This window comes from Lepisosteus oculatus, chromosome 4 (assembly GCF_040954835.1).
Source record: "Lepisosteus oculatus isolate fLepOcu1 chromosome 4, fLepOcu1.hap2, whole genome shotgun sequence".
Lineage (NCBI taxonomy): Eukaryota > Metazoa > Chordata > Actinopteri > Semionotiformes > Lepisosteidae > Lepisosteus > Lepisosteus oculatus.
The window spans coordinates 45,639,611-45,657,911 of NC_090699.1; the positions used below are offsets into that span (position 1 = coordinate 45,639,611).

The 18,301-nt window shown below is 46.8% G+C and overlaps 1 protein-coding gene across 1 annotated transcript in view; it reads right to left on the reverse strand.

Moving 5' to 3' along the window:
* Window positions 1-12,315, reverse strand: part of LOC102683514 (PDZ domain-containing protein 7) — a 36,747-nt gene extending 24,432 nt beyond the window's left edge. Inside the window, exons 1-8 of the mRNA XM_069189276.1 lie at window positions 12,231-12,315; window positions 10,458-11,096; window positions 8,723-8,860; window positions 8,070-8,244; window positions 6,664-6,840; window positions 5,001-5,148; window positions 1,320-1,380; window positions 387-893 (exon numbers count right to left, since the gene is read on the reverse strand). Coding sequence (XP_069045377.1) covers window positions 387-893; window positions 1,320-1,380; window positions 5,001-5,148; window positions 6,664-6,840; window positions 8,070-8,244; window positions 8,723-8,860; window positions 10,458-10,626 — 1,375 coding nt within the window. The 5' untranslated portion in view covers window positions 10,627-11,096; window positions 12,231-12,315. The remainder of the gene's footprint in view (window positions 1-386; window positions 894-1,319; window positions 1,381-5,000; window positions 5,149-6,663; window positions 6,841-8,069; window positions 8,245-8,722; window positions 8,861-10,457; window positions 11,097-12,230) is intronic.
* Between the last annotated feature and the right edge of the window lie 5,986 nt (window positions 12,316-18,301).

Here is an 18,301-nt window from a genome sequence, read left to right on the forward strand (position 1 = left end):
ATTCCACACAGTCCCAGAGTAACTGCAGGTGAAATGAAGAAGCTGCCTCTTTAGGTCAGCTGAGCTGTCGCGTGAATTCAATTCAATTCAATTTATTTTTATATAGCGCCTTTCACAACAAGGTTGCACAAAGGCCCTTAACATGAAAGTAACTATACATGTTGTGAATACAGAACAGAAAATACCAGAAGACAACAGAGGAAAGAAACCAAAAACTCCTTAGTAAGGAGAAATAAAACCTCTAGGGGTCCAAGGTCTACAAGCTGCCCAACCCCTTTGGACATGCTAACATTATACAATTAAAAGAAGGAAAGAATGAAAAAGGTTTTATTGTGAATGGGCACCAAGACAAAGAACAGACGCGCCAGGAGACATGACAGCCTCACCCAGCACAGTGACGTGGCTCTGGGACCTCCGGATGGGGCGGCGGGGCCTGCTGAGTGCCAGCAGCACAGCCGTTTTCGGAGATTCCAGCTGCTCATCAGCCAGGTCCCCCGTGGACAAAGTCCGGTCCCGGGACGGGACCTCATCTGTGCCCTCGTTCCGGATGGCCGTGTCCCTCAACAGCACCGTGGCCCCCAGGGTTCGGCTGGTCTCCGTGGCGACGAGCTTTCCCGGCCTCGCCAGGGCCTCGGGCTCCAGGGTGCTGTTGGGCGGCAGCTGCAGGTCAGTCTGAATGGCCATCTCTGTGCGCTCGGAGCAGCTGGGCCGCCGGGAGTCCTCGGTGGAGATGCACACGTCCACCATCTCCGAGCCGAACTGTGGGAGGCTGGAGGGAAACATGACCTGGGACAGGCCGCTCAGGGAGCTTAGGGGAGTGCCGGATGAGAAGGAGGAGGCAGAGGAGTTGGTGTCCGAGCCCTGGGAAGAGGACTGCAGGGGCCCGCTGGCCACTAGGAGAGGAAACGCACACATCATCAAATGAGCATTCCCAAATCATGTCCGCCCTCAAGTGGAAACACTCTTCTTGAAGACGAACAATACGTAACAATATGTGGCGAGCACTAAAACCATGTGTCCTGCCAAACTAAAACAAGCAGCTTTGACACAGAAACACCAAGCATGAAGCAGAGCGTCTAGTACAGATTGACCTTATGTGTCACACAGGGCCAGGTGCAGCTTGTGTACTAGATTTGTGTTTATACCAATTATCTTCTAGTAACATACACATAGGACTTTTCTTGCGGACTTAAGCAACATTCACTTCTTTAAAGGTACAGATTTGTATGCAAATACTGTACATGGAGCCTGCTTGTCAGTACTAGAATTAGAAGGTCTGTCCACTGTCCACAGCAAGCAAAACAATGGAAGACACTCACACTTATTGAGCCAGCTGTATTCTGCCACCATCTCCTTGTAAGCAGGATACCTCCCAGCTTCCTGGAAAACAGGGGTAGGACAGATGTCTGTGAGACAGCGTGAGGCCCAGCAGAATTTATTGCACTCCAAAACTAGATACAGTACATTTCACAGCACAGCTCGTTTCCGATCCACACTGCTCCTCACATGTCATTAAACAGTTCCTATTAGAAGCTGTTAAACTATCTTCTCTGACAAACTGATAATCACATAAAGAAACAGAGACTGCTCAAATGTTCATGCAGCTGGCAAAAACAACTGTATGGCATACAATTGCTCTTTTTTACATTTTTGCTTCAGCATTTAGCTGTATTCAGACTTATTTACTGGCAACTAATGTCAGCTACAGTATTGTCTAATTTTGGTCTTGATCTTAATCCTGTCAGCTGGGTTACTGATTTTATTACAGATAGAACCCAGAGGGTAAGAGTCAACAATGCGTTGTCTAACAAGCAATAGTCTTCCACTGGTTTACCCCTATGATGTTGCATTGTCTCCCTTACTCTCTGTTCTGTATACAAATGGTAGTTTTCACCACTCGGTCTGCATAATTAAGTTACATAAAACTCTGTTATTGTTCTTTTCTGCAAGCAGATGAGTGGGGCCATTAGCCAGTTGTAGATGCTTTTGCCACTTGGCGCTAACAAAACTATTAGAAGTTGAATGTCTCTAAGATCAGATGGCAATTCCATTCACGAGAAACCCCATTGTAGATAAATGTAAGGATTTGGGGACTGTTCTGGACTGCAAATTAAATTTTGAGGCAAATATTGATATTATTTTCAAATAAGAGCAACAGCAGCTATTTCTCTTAAGGAAACTTAAACATTTTAAAATTGATTTTAAAATTTGTTGTAGTCCTTTTATTGAATCTGCTTTAACTTTTACCCTGATTGGCTGATTTTAGGAATCTGAATTTGAGCAGTAAGAACAAACTGGGGAGTGTTGTCAAACTATGTCAGAAAGTCATTAGTGGTGATCTTTCAGCCCTATCCCACATCTATTAGTTATGAGTTTTTCCTTTCACACCTTTTGTTTAATGAAGTCCAATTATTACTCTTATAATGCAGATACAGTCTTCTCCAATTAAACAAGAACAGGTTTAAGTTCTCATTTTTAGCTGTTACCTGTGGCTAGAACCTTACTTTACAGATGATTCTTTTGTGCATGTACTGTACTGTATATGGGTGTTGTTTGTGTGTTTTCTTTATATCGTCTGCTGCTGTAAAACAAATTGCCCCTTGGAAATAACAAAGACTTTCCCTCTCTTTCTGGCAGGAAGGTTTTCTTCCAAACTAATCAACCACCGGAGTACACATGCCCTCACTTTCACATCAGTCTCTCCTCCCATGACCCTGCCATGAACCCTCAGCTCTCCCATGACTCCCAGGGCCCAAAGCTGCCATTCTTCTGTTTCAGCCAGAACCTCTGGGACTGACTGGTTGGACAGACACATTTTTAGTATCATTATTATGACAAGTCTGCAAATGTTAATGAACTATTTGAGTGAACAACAGTTTTAAATGTGCCACAATTACTGTACAATCGAGGAACTGGCTTTCAATAACATTCCAGAGGGGACCAGCCCAGGGAAGGCTCTGCTGCTTCTGTCCCACAATGCAAACAGTGGCTCAGCTCGGCAGCATATCAGAGAAGTATCACAAAGCCAGTCTCATGACATGTTATTGGGAAACCAGCTCTTAGGACACAGAACACAGAAAACCACTTTCATTCACTGTAGAGGCAGCTTAGCTATCTTTCAACCCTCAAGCATCACCTGATGCCATGCCTACCCAGCAAGCTACCTGCAACCCTGAACATTTTACAGCTTGTTGGAGCTACTGCACCATTATATCTGTGAAGTGAAGTTTTTCTATGACTGTCATTCTTCTCTTGTTAACCTGAATTCCTGCTGTATTTCTTAAGGTGGATAAGGGAATGAGATCCACATCTTCCTTCTTCTCCGATCTGACCTCTCACCCTCTCTGGCAAACCTCTTAACTGCAGTTACCCAATCCTCTACCTACAGGTCAGCAAAGGCCACCAACTCCTTTGATCTAACATTTTTGGGTAATTTACAATTACCTAATCCCATTCCCAAACCTTAGCCTTAAATTCATGTTTAAATTTGATAATATTCTCAATCTCTACCTCCTATGCTTCCCCATACTCAATAATGCCAGAAGACACTGAAAATAGGGGATTTAGGAACAAAGCCCGCCCAAATACGGGCTATTTGTTTAACGCTAAGGGAACAAAGCAAACACATAAAACAAGACTAATAACCTGATCCCCACAGGCTTGTGAATAATGCACATCCTGCAGCTATTTTTCACAGGTGAAACCCAAGCCTTCGAGTAAAGTGAGTCACACAAGAAAGCCCTGGTTGAATGCCAGCTGTCCATCTCCCCACACTGCCCCACTGCTGCACTTAATAAGAGGCAGTGTTGTTTAACGCGCAGTGACAACAATTAATGCACGGTAGCACTTAGCCACATCATTTGTTATGTGGGTTGACTACAGAAATGATCCTTTTGAAAAGAAATACACATGCAAATGAAGTGAACCATATTTCTTATATTTCCTTGATCAAAAATTGATTTTTCATTATATGTTTTAGTTCTGCAAGCTCTTCACCAGGAGGGGTGTTTTTTTTTGTTTTCACCAACTGAAGTTGATGTATTTAATTCACTTCAGGACTAACAGTTATGAACTGTTCTATGAAGCTGAACTCCCTTTAACCTGTCAACATAAATTGCTTGATTTTTTTCCTCAACTGCTGGAAAGAACCTGCTCGCGTACTGTACTGGCTCATGTATTTGAGACAGGTAATTGCAGTATGCCTTTCCCTAGTCTTGCTCACCTGGTGCTGCTTGATGCCTGTTCTTAGGAAGTTCATCACACAAAAACCCCATGATTAAAAAGAATTCCTTGCACATCTACAGTATACAGTAGCGCTTAGTACCCAAAGAACCAAAGTACCCAAAGTACTTTACTTATAGTAAGAGGCGCCCTACTTTATCCCCCACTGCAGTGCAGCCCCACAGCAAGGCAGATCTGATCCAAGACACTGGGGTTAATACCCTTACTCTTACAAATGGGGCTACTGAACTTTTGATAACCAAGCAGCCAGGACACACATCTGAAAGAGGTCTCCTCCTTTTGCACAGTGACCCTAGTTACCATCCTGGATCATTGGTTTAAAAAGCCTGGTCCAGAGTAAAGTCACATACTGGTCCAACAACACCAGGATTATGTCTTTGGATCGGTAAGCTCCTTTGGGATCTTAAACAATCATGTAGTCGGGACTTGGCTTTAACATCTCACACAGATGAGAGCACCTCCCACAGTACAGCGTATTCATTCAGAAATACAGGGGGAGCCGGTCTGGGAAACTTTGGTCCTGAGGGAAGAGCCCCACCCATTGGTACATCTATGGCCTTGCAGCGGCAACCTGTTTTTCTTTTAAAAAATCCCAGTTCTGACCAGGCCCAGCCTTGCACAGTTTCTTAGATCAGTGATCACGCTGCTGCCCTATACCCACACGAATCCGAACCCCTCATCCAGGGACCACATGACCAGCATGCCGTTACGCCCAGCTTGGCCATCAGTGCCACTGCAGGGGGCTCTGCAGCCGTTACCTTGATGGTCAGCATGATGTGGGTGTGGCTCTTCAACACCTCCACTGCGCTGCTGTGGCTGATGTCTTCAAAGCTGACCCCATTGGCGGCCAAAATCTGATCCCCCATTTTAATCCCATTTTGTTCTGCCAGGCCTCCCGGATCCAGCCTAAACACAAAAAAAAAACCCATTACAGACTGTAACACCACAGAAGATGTTGCTTCAAAGGCTGGGTCGTAATATTGGTTACATACAAATGCAATTTTCTATACATCCTCTCTTTATTTCTCAGCAGCACATATCTCAATTCTGGTTTCTAAAACCTGCCTATGATTTTATTGAAAATGTTGTAAATGATGGTTTCAAATTGGCTACTCCAGATCTGCTTATCTAATTTAACCAATGCATCGGGGCGGAGTGGTGGCTCTCTGGCTAAGGCTCTCTGCCTATGGCTAAAAGGTTGCCGGTTCAAATCCTGTGGCCGGCAGGGGAATCCTACTCTGTTGGCCCTTGATCCCTGCTTCAGGGGTGCTGTACAATGTTTATAAAACAATTAAATCTATATTTTTGTAGAACATCTGCCTCCACTGTTGGCACAGTGGCAACGTCATCATACATATGTTCTAACACGTGGTTATAGTGTTAGTACAGTAAACACTAATTAAAGACAATTCATGTTTAATTGTGGTATGGAGTGCAGTTTCTTTTCTGGAATACGTTAGCTGAGTTATGCAGCTCTGTACCAGTCACCAGACTACTTTGTAGTCTGAAGTAGTTCAGGTGGGTAGCTGTGTCAGCAAGTGTAAGCTGCAAAGGAACAAGTAACAGGTTTATTCCATGCTGAAAAGAGAAGAAAGAAAACACGTTTTCGGTTGTGGAGCTTTCTTATAAGATAAGAGAGAAAGATCACTTTATTAGCCATATACAATTTCTTGCATTAGAAATTTCTCTTTTTGCATACCCCAGCTTGCTCTCCATAAGATACACACAGGGAGAGAAGCTTGGGGGCAGAGCACAGGGTCAGGTATTGTAAAGAGCTCCTGGAGCAGTTGGAGTTAAGGGCCTTGCTCAGGGGCCCAACAGAGTAGGATTTCTTTGTCGGCTGTGGAATTTTAACCAGCAACCTTCCAGCCACAGAGCCACCTCTCCACCCAAACTGAAGGAAGAACTGCTCACACCTAAAGAAGGCTCCACAGCTGAAATGTTGTGTTTTCTTTCTTCTATATTCAGCATGGAATAAACTTATTATCTCTCACACCAGAAGAAGGCTCCACAACTGAAATGTTGTGTTTTCTTTCTTCTCTTTTCAGCATTGAATAAACCTATTAGTTGTAACTTTAGGGTCTGTTAAAATATGATGATTTTGTAAAAACAAGAGGAATTGATTTTGTTCCTAGAGGTTGTCAAGAAAAGGAGGGATTCATTTCAAAGAACAAGCCAAAAAAAAAGCAGACTGTGTGATGCAGAGGCTGACGTCGATGCTGCTGCAGGAGTCAGAAAAGGCTACCAAAAGAACAGAAGCATGTGGAATAACTGGAGAATTTGCTTTTTAAGAGGGCAGAGCAGCAGGCACTGGAAACAAGGAGCCTGTCTCTTCATAGCTCCCGCCTAAAAGAAAGCAGGTAACAGGCAAATGCATGCAGACCACAAGTGACCCATGGTATTCCTTTCTGCAGCCCATACTTGGAGACGTAGATCCCGAGGCCGAACTCCTTGCCACCCCGGATGTTGAAGCCCAGGCAGTAGTCATCAGAGGTGGTGTAGAGGTGCACGATCCGCCGCAAGGCTCCGTCCGAGCTGGCCTCGGAGGGCGTGCGGCCGCTCTCTTCCACCACCATTCGGCGGTGGATCAGGTCGACCCTGCAGTGGGGACACAGGATCAGCGTGTGTGCCCCGCTGCCAGCTGAGGTCACAGTTCACCGGCTCCGAGACGGCAGCTCTCCAGTGCCAGTCTGACAGGATTAAACCTGGATCACTTTCCACTAAAGACTATGAAATATGGCGCTTGTACTTTAGAGGGATCACAAAGGGTAAAGCACAAATTACAATCCATTCAGTTCGACGAACACCTGGGGCATTAATGCAGCAAGAGGCTGGGGAAACAGTATCTTAAGGCATGTCTTACAAAGACGAAGACATTTACATTTAAGGAGCTGCTCTAACAAGCATGGGGTTGGTAAATGTCTTGTTATGTGAGTTTTCAGTTGGCCCTCGGCATTACTGAACTGCTGGCTGTGACTATACAATGGAACACTGGCACAAGCTTCTGAGGCATATGGCACATTGGAAATGACACGCAACTTACATGAATTAGAAAATACATTTTACAGTGTTAAGAAATGTTTGGAGTTGACAGTTAACTACAAAGACAAGTTCCCTCTTGAAGACTGTGTATTATGAAGCATGTGCACATAAACACTGCTTCAGTCTATTGGTTTGCCAGTCTCTCATGCATCCAGATGTGATCATGTGGTTTGTGCTACGTTCCACACAAGTAGGTGAGATGAACCATCACTCAGGCCCACAGGACATTACACTATTACAAATGACTATTACAAAACCCTGGCATTCACTGGTGGGCTTTTAGGCACCAGTTACTGTACTGCACCTTGAAAAGTGTTAAAAAGGCAGAACCATCAGCTTAATCTAACCTAGCAAGAGCAAGGAAATCCCATGATCCAAGAAAGTCTTGCTGTGGTTTCATAGGCAGAATAACAAAGCAACTTCCAGCTTTGACATGTTATCATGGCATGATAACTAGTTTGTATCAAATAAAACTGGGCACTAGAAAATTATAAAAATCACTTTATATCCATTGGCAGGAGGACTTGTTCTGATCCAGAGGGCAATGTGCTCTTTTTATCACCTCCAAATAAAGCCTAACACCAATCCCAAAATACATGCCAGAGGAAGCTTTTTTTTCTTTTTCTACCACCTGTAGTGTTGGGCTCTAGATTTTAAATCCTTTTTTTTTCTTGTGGGACTAATTCCAGGTTCGGATTCTGCCATGATAACCAGGTCCCTCCTGCCTGCTTCCACACTACAGTGACAAAGAGTATTGAACAGAGAGGAGTCTGGAGAGGGCCTACCAGGTGGTCTTCTCCTTAGAGAAGCGGATGCCAGGCACTTTTCCCACACGCCTCACGACCATGCGCAGGCGGTTGTTGCCCGTCAGGACCTTGACCGCACTGCTCATGGTGATGCTCTCCAGGTTAACCCCGTTGACCTCCATGATCTTGTCTCCCACGCACAACCCAGCCTGCTCTGTGGGCAGAGTCACACGCAGGGAGTTGACATCACTTCCTCTAACTCAACCTTGACTAGCTTTAATTAACAAACCATCTGTGGGCAACTTATTTCTCTAGAAAAATGACAGCTATTGAAACCATTTAAAATAGTACATTAAAAGCTTTTTACTCTGGTGGGAAAAACATTCATCTTATTTAATCTTTACTTAAAATCTAACAAAAAATATATAACTGCACAAACTTGTCCACACCCGTACAGCTTCTTGCACTTTAAAAATTTTCACATCACTTGAAAACTTTTTGCCTGACAAAATAATGCAAGTCCATGTTATTAATGTTTATATTTTCTCCTATAAAACCAAAGGAAGCTTAATTCCACTGCCTGAGAGCAGCATTGCTTTCAGAATGAATTCACAGCTATTTGCACAGACACTCTTCAGCACTGTCCTGTGACACTGTCACTGTCACTGTCAGCAGGCTGGCTGAACACTTACCCGCTGAGCTGTTGTCCTCCACTTTACTGACGAAGATTCCCAGGCCGTGCTCCGAGCCTCCACGCACACTGAAGCCTAGCCTGCCATCGGCGCTCTTGTCCACCGTGATGGTGTGGATGTCCTCGCTGTCGTCTCCACCTGCATCGGTCAACAGAGACAAGACTGCCCTGGAATGACTAGAGACAAAAAACTGCAGAACCCTGCCACACTGAAATGAGCTTTTACCACATTGACAAAAGGAGGAAGGACATGAGTGGAAACTCGTCTAAGAGCAATTCAAACTGAGAAAAGAAGGCACTTCTTTACACCAAAGTCTGTGCAAGTGTGGAACATGCTATCCATTTTATTTAAGTCAAAACCCTGCTTTCCTTCAATGAACAGTGAGATCGGATGCTTTGCTCAATTAGCTACAATCTACTAGCTAGATGGAGCTGAATGGCCTCCACTTGTTTATAGCCATTCATAGGACCGCAGAGAAATAACCACAGAACCCTGCTACATTAAAACAGCTTTGGCTTTCTGCTATGATACCAACTTTGGCATGCAGGGCTTAACACAGAGACTCAGCCAGCAAGCTGACATTTCTGCCATAAAGATTGGGAGTAATTTGTAATACCATTGCTTCAGTGGTGCTCATTTTAATATGGCAGTGCTCTGTGCCTGCTCCGTATGCTTCTCCCTCTTGTGGGTTTTAGGGGAGCTGTTCTGAAACAAACATCTACTCTAGAAATATTCAAGTTATAATACTCAGACATTTTCTTCAAAACAGTCATCAAAACCACAAAGGCCACATCTAAATAGTAATACCCATTATGTTGCTATTGTTAGAGAAAGCACTAAACAAACCTCAATACAACCAAACCTTAATCATATGTAAAAAAACAGGAAGACGAGTAGGAACTTTGTTTTCTTAAAGAATGGAGCTTCAGGTAAACTCCTGAAAACACTTCAATTCATGTGAAGATTGTGACTCTGAACTCAGTGGTGTTACCAGGTCATCCCTCAGACTTGGGTTAACATTGAGCTGGACCCAAGACTCCTCTGTGAAACACATTGAGCCATATTGGGTTTCATGAGCTGCGGGCTCTTGTATGAGAGCCCAATTCATTGCAACTGTATAATTAAGTGTTGTGTGCCACATAGCGGCTCAATATAGCCCATTTAGGAAGGACCATGAAGGACAGTGAGTGGCTCTGTCCAGCTGTCACACTGGCCCACACACTGCAGGTACACACCATGGTCACGCTGGGCCCAGGCACACCTTGTGATCCATTTTGATGTGCAGCACATTAAAGTCTTCTGCAGCACAGAGCTTTACAATGCAGCTGTCTGACTAGCCCAACGGATGTCCTGTGTTTCAAACATGTTATTTTGAGTTTATATCCACAGAAATGATGTATAAGGGACGGCACAGTGGCTCAATGATAAGCATTGCTGCCTCACAGTGCTGGGGGTTCAAATAGGTTCAAATTCTTGGCACACTATCTGTGTGGAGTTTGTATGTTCTCCCTGTGTTCACACAGGTTTATTGGCCTCTGGGAGAATTTGTTCTGGTCTCTGCTCATGCGTCCGTGTGTGCTCTTTGATGGACTGGTGTCCCAGTGCTTCCATGCAACCCTGAATTGGACAAAGCAGTTAGGAACTGCTTTCATTCCTCACAGGCACAACTTGCACATGAGTCTATGGACAGGGAAAACTGGGAATGAATAACATGGGAATGCCCCCCCCACTGTACCGTCGACGGGGGAGTTGATGAGGATGACCCTGCCCATGGGCGAGGGCGAGCGGAGGCCCCTGGCCTGCCCGTTGTGCTGCCGCTGCTGCCTCCTCAGCAGGTGGCGGGCCCCCGCGTGTGTGGCGCCGTTAGTCATGTCCCTGCGCGGCGAGTCGAACGATTCAGCCATGGCCCTCAGCGCCAGAGAACTTCCGGACCGAGACGGAGCGGGGGGGACCTGCTCAGACTGACCCGGGTCCAACAGCCCCACTGGTTCGGCTGAAGCTCATGTCCACTTGCAAAACAGTTCTCAAAAGAGGCCGGACCCCTCCAGCCGGACAGGAAATCGGTGGCTGTTAGCAGCAGCACTGTGAAGAGCTTGGCTCTGAAAACACGGTCGTAAGTCACGCAGGAACTGGCCAACAGTCTCACAGGGGGTCGACTTGTCCGGGCTCGGAGGCACAGCTGTGAGGAGAGCTATAGCAGAGAGCGCAGTGGGGCTGGGGCGGCACCCGCGGGTGTCAGTGTCCACTCTGGGTCCTGAACAGCGTCTCCCAGCACTGCGGGCCAGGCTGCCACATGACGGCTGGTGCGCTCCTGTCCCCTGCACGGCCACTAGCTCCCTCCAGCGCCTGGCCATGATAGAGGGCCTTCACACGGCTGAAACCAAGAACACAGGCCGTGAGCCGCGCCGCTCGACACAAACAAAGTGGCGTCCATGCAGAGGAAGCACATGGCACGCTAAAAAGCAACAAAGCAAGAATGAGATGAAAGGCAGGGCGTTACAAAAGCTATGTTAGCTTGTGTACAATGCGTCATTAACACAAAACAGAAAGACATGAATCATGCTCAACACACTGGTTTATCTGAAGGCACACCAGATAATCTAAAAATTTGAACTACTATGGGGACTCCTCCCTCTCCTTCACACTGTCCTTCATCCCTGACCTCCACATCCTGGATCCCAGGCCACATAGTCGTTCCCATTGCAGTATTAATTAAACTGTCGGGATACTGTACTCTTCTATAGTATATGAGTTCTGATTACCGCTCACATACACTAAAAATTGTGTCAACTGGTTTAATGCGTCATTTTAAGATTCTATTGAAATGATCGGACATTTGCGAAGTAACGACATTAGTGGATTCTTTTACTTTAGTTCTGTATTTGAGTCGTTACTTTCAAAACAATTAAACTTGTACTCACAAAAGTAACACTGTAAGCTGTGTTGAGGTAAGCTCACTCCTCTTTCCCGACATAGATAAAAAAGTCAGAAATGTACCAGTAACTACTGATAAAATACACCAACTCGCTCACGCCAGGACCTCGGACAGCGTTTGTTTTGTTGGAGCAGGAGTGACAAGCAAACGCAACACGGTATAACACTACACCGTGCGAATAACGAACTAAATTACTATTCGTACTGTAGATGGCTGATTGGATCTTATCCGACGTCACATACTGTACATTTAAGACTCGATTTCCTCTCAATCAACAGCTGACTTTTCTGGTCTGTGCGCAGTTACCGTTAAAATAATTTTGAGATCGCGCTTCCCGGCACCGAAAACGTTATCTGGTTTAAGCTATTCTCAAAGGATAGAGAGTCACACAGAAACGTTAACCGCAACCTGATTATAATCTGATTCTAAATAGGTCATTAAACATAATGCAATTATTATCTACAAACTGACATCAGCTCACAGAGCTTGAAAATGAGTAACTAGGACGTATGCCGACTTTAACGTCTCACGTTCTAAAGCTCCAGCCATGTAAAGTAATTTCGAGAGCATTACCTGTCTCCATGTCGTGCACAACGACCTCACCTGGGGACGTAGCTGCTGTTAGCTAAGTGCCAGACCACCCTCTTCAATCAGCTGATTGGCTGACCTGAAAGCGATTAAGAAGGTGAAACGATGACCGGTTGGCTCTTTGAACTGCCAATCATTACCAGACACGCAAAAGTTGCACAAGCTTCCTCGTTCTTAACAATTTAAGTTTTGAAAGTAACGGGGTTGTTATCTTCACTAACTGATACAGTCCTTGTTTTTTCCTTCGGAATGTCTGTATCAGTAGGATTTTGCATTTTCTTAAAAAACTTAAAAACTTCTGAAGTTAAAGATTTTTAAAGCTTTCACCGTGAAACCTGGGTTTTTAAAATATTTCTAAATGTTATTATTAAATCAAGGGAGATTAACAAATCTTGACATTTGTCCTGCTGGAATTATTGTCTTTAATGTGATTTAATTGGGGGAAATGTAATTTATAAATACTTTCTATTCTAATTTGTGTTTTTGAGTTTCTTCTGTTAAAAAGCAAAAAAAACATTTTTTCTAATTTTGTAGTGTACTTGTTTGTCAGATTTTTCTGTGCCTTTTTTGAAATACCCATTAGACCATCAGCTGATGATGAACTAACTTCTTAAAGCAGGCTAGTGACCACAGGGCATTCTGGTTGTCAGAGGTGTACTGCCACTTTCTGGTGTGTTTTTACAGATGTCCACAAGTCGAATACAGAAAACAGCCCAAGAGTCCTCCAACGTGTAAAACTCCAGTTGGGTTTTTGGGTACATTTGGGGACTACCTCCTAGTTTACGTCTGAGGACATGGACGGGATTTGAGGTCATTAACTGAAATCTGAAGAATGTAGACTATACGTGTAGATTAAACGTGAAGCGGTCATTTACTTTCATACTTACAAACACTTACTATATACAGTGTGTATGTGTGTATTCTGTTTTAATTCTACAACTGTTCAACATACAGCATACTTGTCTTAAGTTTAATCAGAATTGATCCGTAATTATACGTAGTACAACCCCAAAGGTTTGGGATGGTAAGCAGTTTTGCCAATCGAAACCACAAATCCAAAGCTTTAGATACAGGTTTAACACAGTCTAATATTAATTGCGTGCAATGGAGTGAGAGAGTACATTAGTGGTCACTCGAACAGAAACAACAATGTCCGATGCAGATCAATCGGCATTGAATCAAAATGATTTAATTTGTTATAGCGTCTTTCGCATTTTGTAACTAATTGATGCAGTGGTGCGAGAAACTGCGTATGTGTCCCCGAAAGGGCGCGGCTCCATTAATTCAACCCAAATATGAAAGTATTGTGGCGCCCTCGCCTGGCGTTGAGGCGAAGGGCAGGACGGAGACTCAGGCAGCCACTGGCCAGTACTGCTGACCATCAGGAACGGCTTTACACCGTGAAGTTTTCTTAATCCCCAGGCGCTGGCACACCCCTGTGCACCCCCTGTGCACCCCCTCTTATACCTCTACCCACTTACCACCCCATAGCCACGTACCTTTACCACAAATGATCCTTGTGTGTTGTAGCCTGTTTTCACCGGCTTTTCTTTGCTGTTGTTGCTGTGTAGTGGTATGTGCTTTTATGTTTGTTTGAGAATAATAAAGAAATAAAAATAAAGCACCGTGTCCATGTTTGCATTCACGCCGACCTGATTGTTGCACTACAATTGGTGTCAGGAGCAGGACGGATGGACGGTGATCTGCGACACGTCAGACTCTGAGAAGCGTCAGTTCCCCCAGCAGAGGAGCGGCAGCAGCCGCCTGCAGCCAGAGGTCGGAATGGCTCTTTGGCACCAACGGTGGCCACAGCCCTAATGAGGGCTACCCAACAGCAGCTCACCCGGCGAAGGAGGGATTATTCCCCGCAGAGGAGACGGCCAGCACGGCAACGGCGGGTCACCTGTCACCACTGTGGAGAGAGGGGGCCTAAAGGGGGGCAGGCTGCCCTTGAACGACACCACCCCCACTCCGGAGAGCCAAGAGAACTGCTACACCCCGCCTGCCACTGTGGGAAGGATTGGCCACAGCGGGGGTTTGTTTCTTCCCTGCCTCACTGAGGGCAGACCCTGGTCAACAGGAGCTCGACCATCACCCTGCTCTGACAGTCGGACCCCCACGATGGCCACCCACCAACCTGCGCCTGAGGACAGTGACTGGGCAGTTCCTGGAGGTCCTCAGCAAGAGGGCGCTTACAGTGCTGTTTCACTAGGGTGAAAACACCCCTTCTGTCTCACCCCAATCCATGAGGACTGTATCCTGGGGTTGGACTGGTTGCGGGAGTTGGTGGAACAGGAGGAATGGACCTGTCTTGCGGGGGGCAGGATTGGGGGGTGTCCGGCGGCATGCAGGCTGACCGGATTGGGAAGTGGAGGCTGCGGCAGCAGGCGTTGCTAGGGCCTACCGGAGCCGTGAGTCTTAGGGCGAGCGTGCCAGGGTCGGCTTCCGGCATGTGGGGGCCAAGAGCAGGGGGGAGACAAAGCGTGCTGTAGGGGAGCTCTTCCTGTGTAGCAGTGAGGGCCTCACTTGAGACTAGCAGTGGTGGATGAGGGATAAGGACTGCACCTGCCTGGCTCTCATGGAGCACAAAATTGACACTGGGGACGCGCTTTCCATTTGCGTTCCACCCTGGCAGATGGCCCGTGTCAAGTGGGTGGCTACTCGAGAGATAGCCGCAGCAGGAGTGTGATCGAGCCCTCTGCGAGCCCGTGGTCTGCTCCGGTTGTCTTGATCTGGAAGAAGGACAGCTCATGGAGGTTTTATGTTGACTATAGAAAACTGAATGAGGTCATCAGGTAGTACTCCTATCCGCTGCCGCGGATAGATGATGCCCTGGATGATATTTTCCGGGTTGACCTGGTTCAGTTCACTTGATCTCCGCTGCAGCTACTGGCAGGTTCTGCTCGCCCCTGAGGCTTGCCCAAAAGTGGCCTTCTCCATTTGCTAGGGGCTCTGGCAATTCGGACTGTGTGGTGCCCCGGTGATGTTCGAGCGATTGATGGAGCAAATGCGTTGTGTATCTAGACAACCTACTCATGCATACCCGGGAGTTCGAGCAGGCACTGGCAAACCTCTAAATAGTGTTGGCTTGCAGCCAGCAGGCCAGGTTGAAGCTCAACCCCGGGAGATGCAAGCTGCTGAGGCGGGATGGTACAGTACTTTCCTGGGGTATGTGGTTGGCCTGCGAGGGGTGGCTACGGACACGGGGAAGGTCGTCACAGTGCGTGAAAGGCCAATGCCCCGCACTGTGGCACAGCTTTGCAGTTTTCTGGGGTTGACATCTTACTTCCGGAGATTCGTCTGGGACTTCACTAGCCTCAAGGAGAAAAAGTGCCGTTTTGTGTGGGACGCGTAGCGTAAGGCAGCTCCTCACCCCCAACTCTGTGAAGGCTTTCTACACCCTGTGGCAGGCAGGCAGGCCTTGGAGGTGACGAATGGGGTGCTGTGCAGGGGGTGGTGGGTACTCTCCAACGGCGAGGTCAGGTGGCAGCTGGTGGTGCCGTTGGCGCTCCACAAGGTAGTGCATGGCCAGCTGGGAGTAGGACACATTAGATCCGCAAAAACTCTGTGGCAATTCCAGAGCCACTCTAATTGGGGTCCCTACCACTGGAACATGTGCCGTCTGCATAACTAAGAAGAGCCCTCCCAAGTGCTGCTCCAACAACAGCAGGTGGGAGCACCCATAGAGTGAGTCAGGGTGGACCTATAGGGCCTGCAGTGAGGCATGCAACTGCTATGTCCTGGTGGCAGTAGATTATTTTACAAAGTGGCCTGACATTTACACTGTCCCATATCAGAGTGTGTCCACTGTGACCAAGGCCCTATTGGAGGGAATGTTCGGCAGGCTCGGGGTGCCAGAGGAGCTCAATAGTAACCGGGGGCAGAATTTCAAGTCTCAGGTGTGCACAGGGGTGTGCCAGCGCCTGCGGATTAAGAAAACACAGACCTACTGTACCTACTGCATCCCCCGAGCAACACTCTCCACCCAACTGGCCACCCTGGTCTCACAGCACCAGCGGGACTGGGACCACCCCTTACCCCTTGCTCTCTGGGTAAACCAGATCTCTGTGTAGGAGTCCACTGGGTGTACCCCAGCCTCGTTCAATGCCAGGGACCTGATGTTTGGTTTGCCACGGGGAGGGGAGGTAGTACAGTTGGCCTGGCCAGATAATGAGAGGGATCTGCAGCAGCAGATGCTGCAAATACACAGCTTCACCTGTACCCACCTGATTCAGGTGGGGGTGCAGCAGAAGCAGTACGAAGATCTGCGCTGCAGGGGGACCCCCTTCAAACTGGTGGACCTCGTCTGGGTCTACAGCCCACGGTGCCAGCCTTGGAGGGACCTGGGGAAGTCTACTACCGTGTCCGGCTCGTGAAGCAAGGGAAGCTGGCTCCCTTCGGGGCTCATGAGGGAGTGCTCGAAGGGCGGGGCGGGGCGGGGGGGAGCAGCCAGGTCCAGATCCCCCCAGCCTGGGGCCAGCCAGCGAGTGCTCTGGTCAGGCGCTGGTGGCTTTTGTGTGTCGCATAGCCAGGTTATTTGATGTTGCTGGGGTGTCAGACGTCCCAGGTGGGGCAGTGTGGCGCACTCATCTGGTGTTGCGCCCGGCTAATGTGTGCGGCATGGGAGTAGTAGCCTGGGTGGGGATTAAGGGCCACTGGCCAGTGCAATTGACCATTCAGTGTATATGCCTGTAGTTGTAAATAGTGTAACTTAACGGGGGCTCAGGCGGGCGCCCTTGCCGCATTAAGTCGGCCCCCCACCGTCGGGGGCTCAAACCCGGGACTCCCGCGTCACTCAGCATGGACCCAGCCCGGTGAGCCAAAGAGAGATCTCTCTACAGCCCAGTAGCTGTAGTCCTGCTATCACAGGGAAGGGCAGTGACGTCACCTGCTCTGGTACGCCGGCTCTTACACAGTGCCTGTCGGCCGTAAGCGTTACAATAGTGTCAATCATCGTGTAAATAGTTATTCCCGGTTTGTACCCCTTTATTCCTGTACCCATCTTCCACCCTATAGTTATGTACCTGTACCCCGAAAGACCCTAGTGTGCCGTAGCTACATTGGGTCCCGTTCTTGCTGCTGCTGTAGTGTTAGATGCATCTCTGATAATAAAGCACTTCCGTTTTTAGACAAAATGGACGAAGTTCTTGTTATTCATCCTTACCAAATCTGCCATACTACTCACAATAACTCGTAGAATTATCGATATGGCGGTTCATGTCAGAAATACTCTGATAGAGCCCTTTAAGATGAGCAGATGCTTTTCATTGCAATCAGATGAGTCTGTAAGATGACTTTGATTTGGCCAATTTGCTCGTTTACGTTAGATACGAGTTTGAGGGTACTGTATGTCCCGTGAGGACTTTCTGTTCTGTAAGCCGCTACCCACAAGAACTACAGGAGAGCACATACTGTATTTCAGTTTCTGAATGAATTTATCGAAGATAGTGGCATCGCCTGAATTGCATCAAGGCTCGACCAATTAATTCACATCTGCTTTGCTCGACTAAACAGGCTCACCCCTCTCACTGAAATTGTGCCTTTTTATTGTTTATTTTTAATTCTTGTTGTTCCTATTGTCATTCTGTAAAGCGCTTTGAGAAGCCAACTTTAAAGGCGCTATATCAAATAAAGTTTATTATTACAATATTATATGTGTGTGAGTGTGTATGCGCGCTCGCTCATGTTGGTCATTGAGATTTTCTGGGGTTCCTATGAGATGACTTGTGGGTGGTACTTGGTCCAAAAAGTTTGAGAACTTCTGACTTAAACATCACGACATTGCTCTAATTTCTAGCATATTTTATATATTTAGTAATACTTTTAGTATTTCTACGGTTTTTATACAATAATAAATGGAGTCCTTTTTTCTAAACTTTTTGTTATGACATTTTATGCAATTTCAGGAGTCTGTCCAGGAATCAACTAAAGAGACAAATTGCCTTTGAAACAAGGTTATCCGGCGTGCAGGAAGCCTTATAATCAGGAATTACAGTCGAACACCAGCAAACCAATGGCGGAACAGCCTGTCACACACGCCCAGACAAGACCGCCTC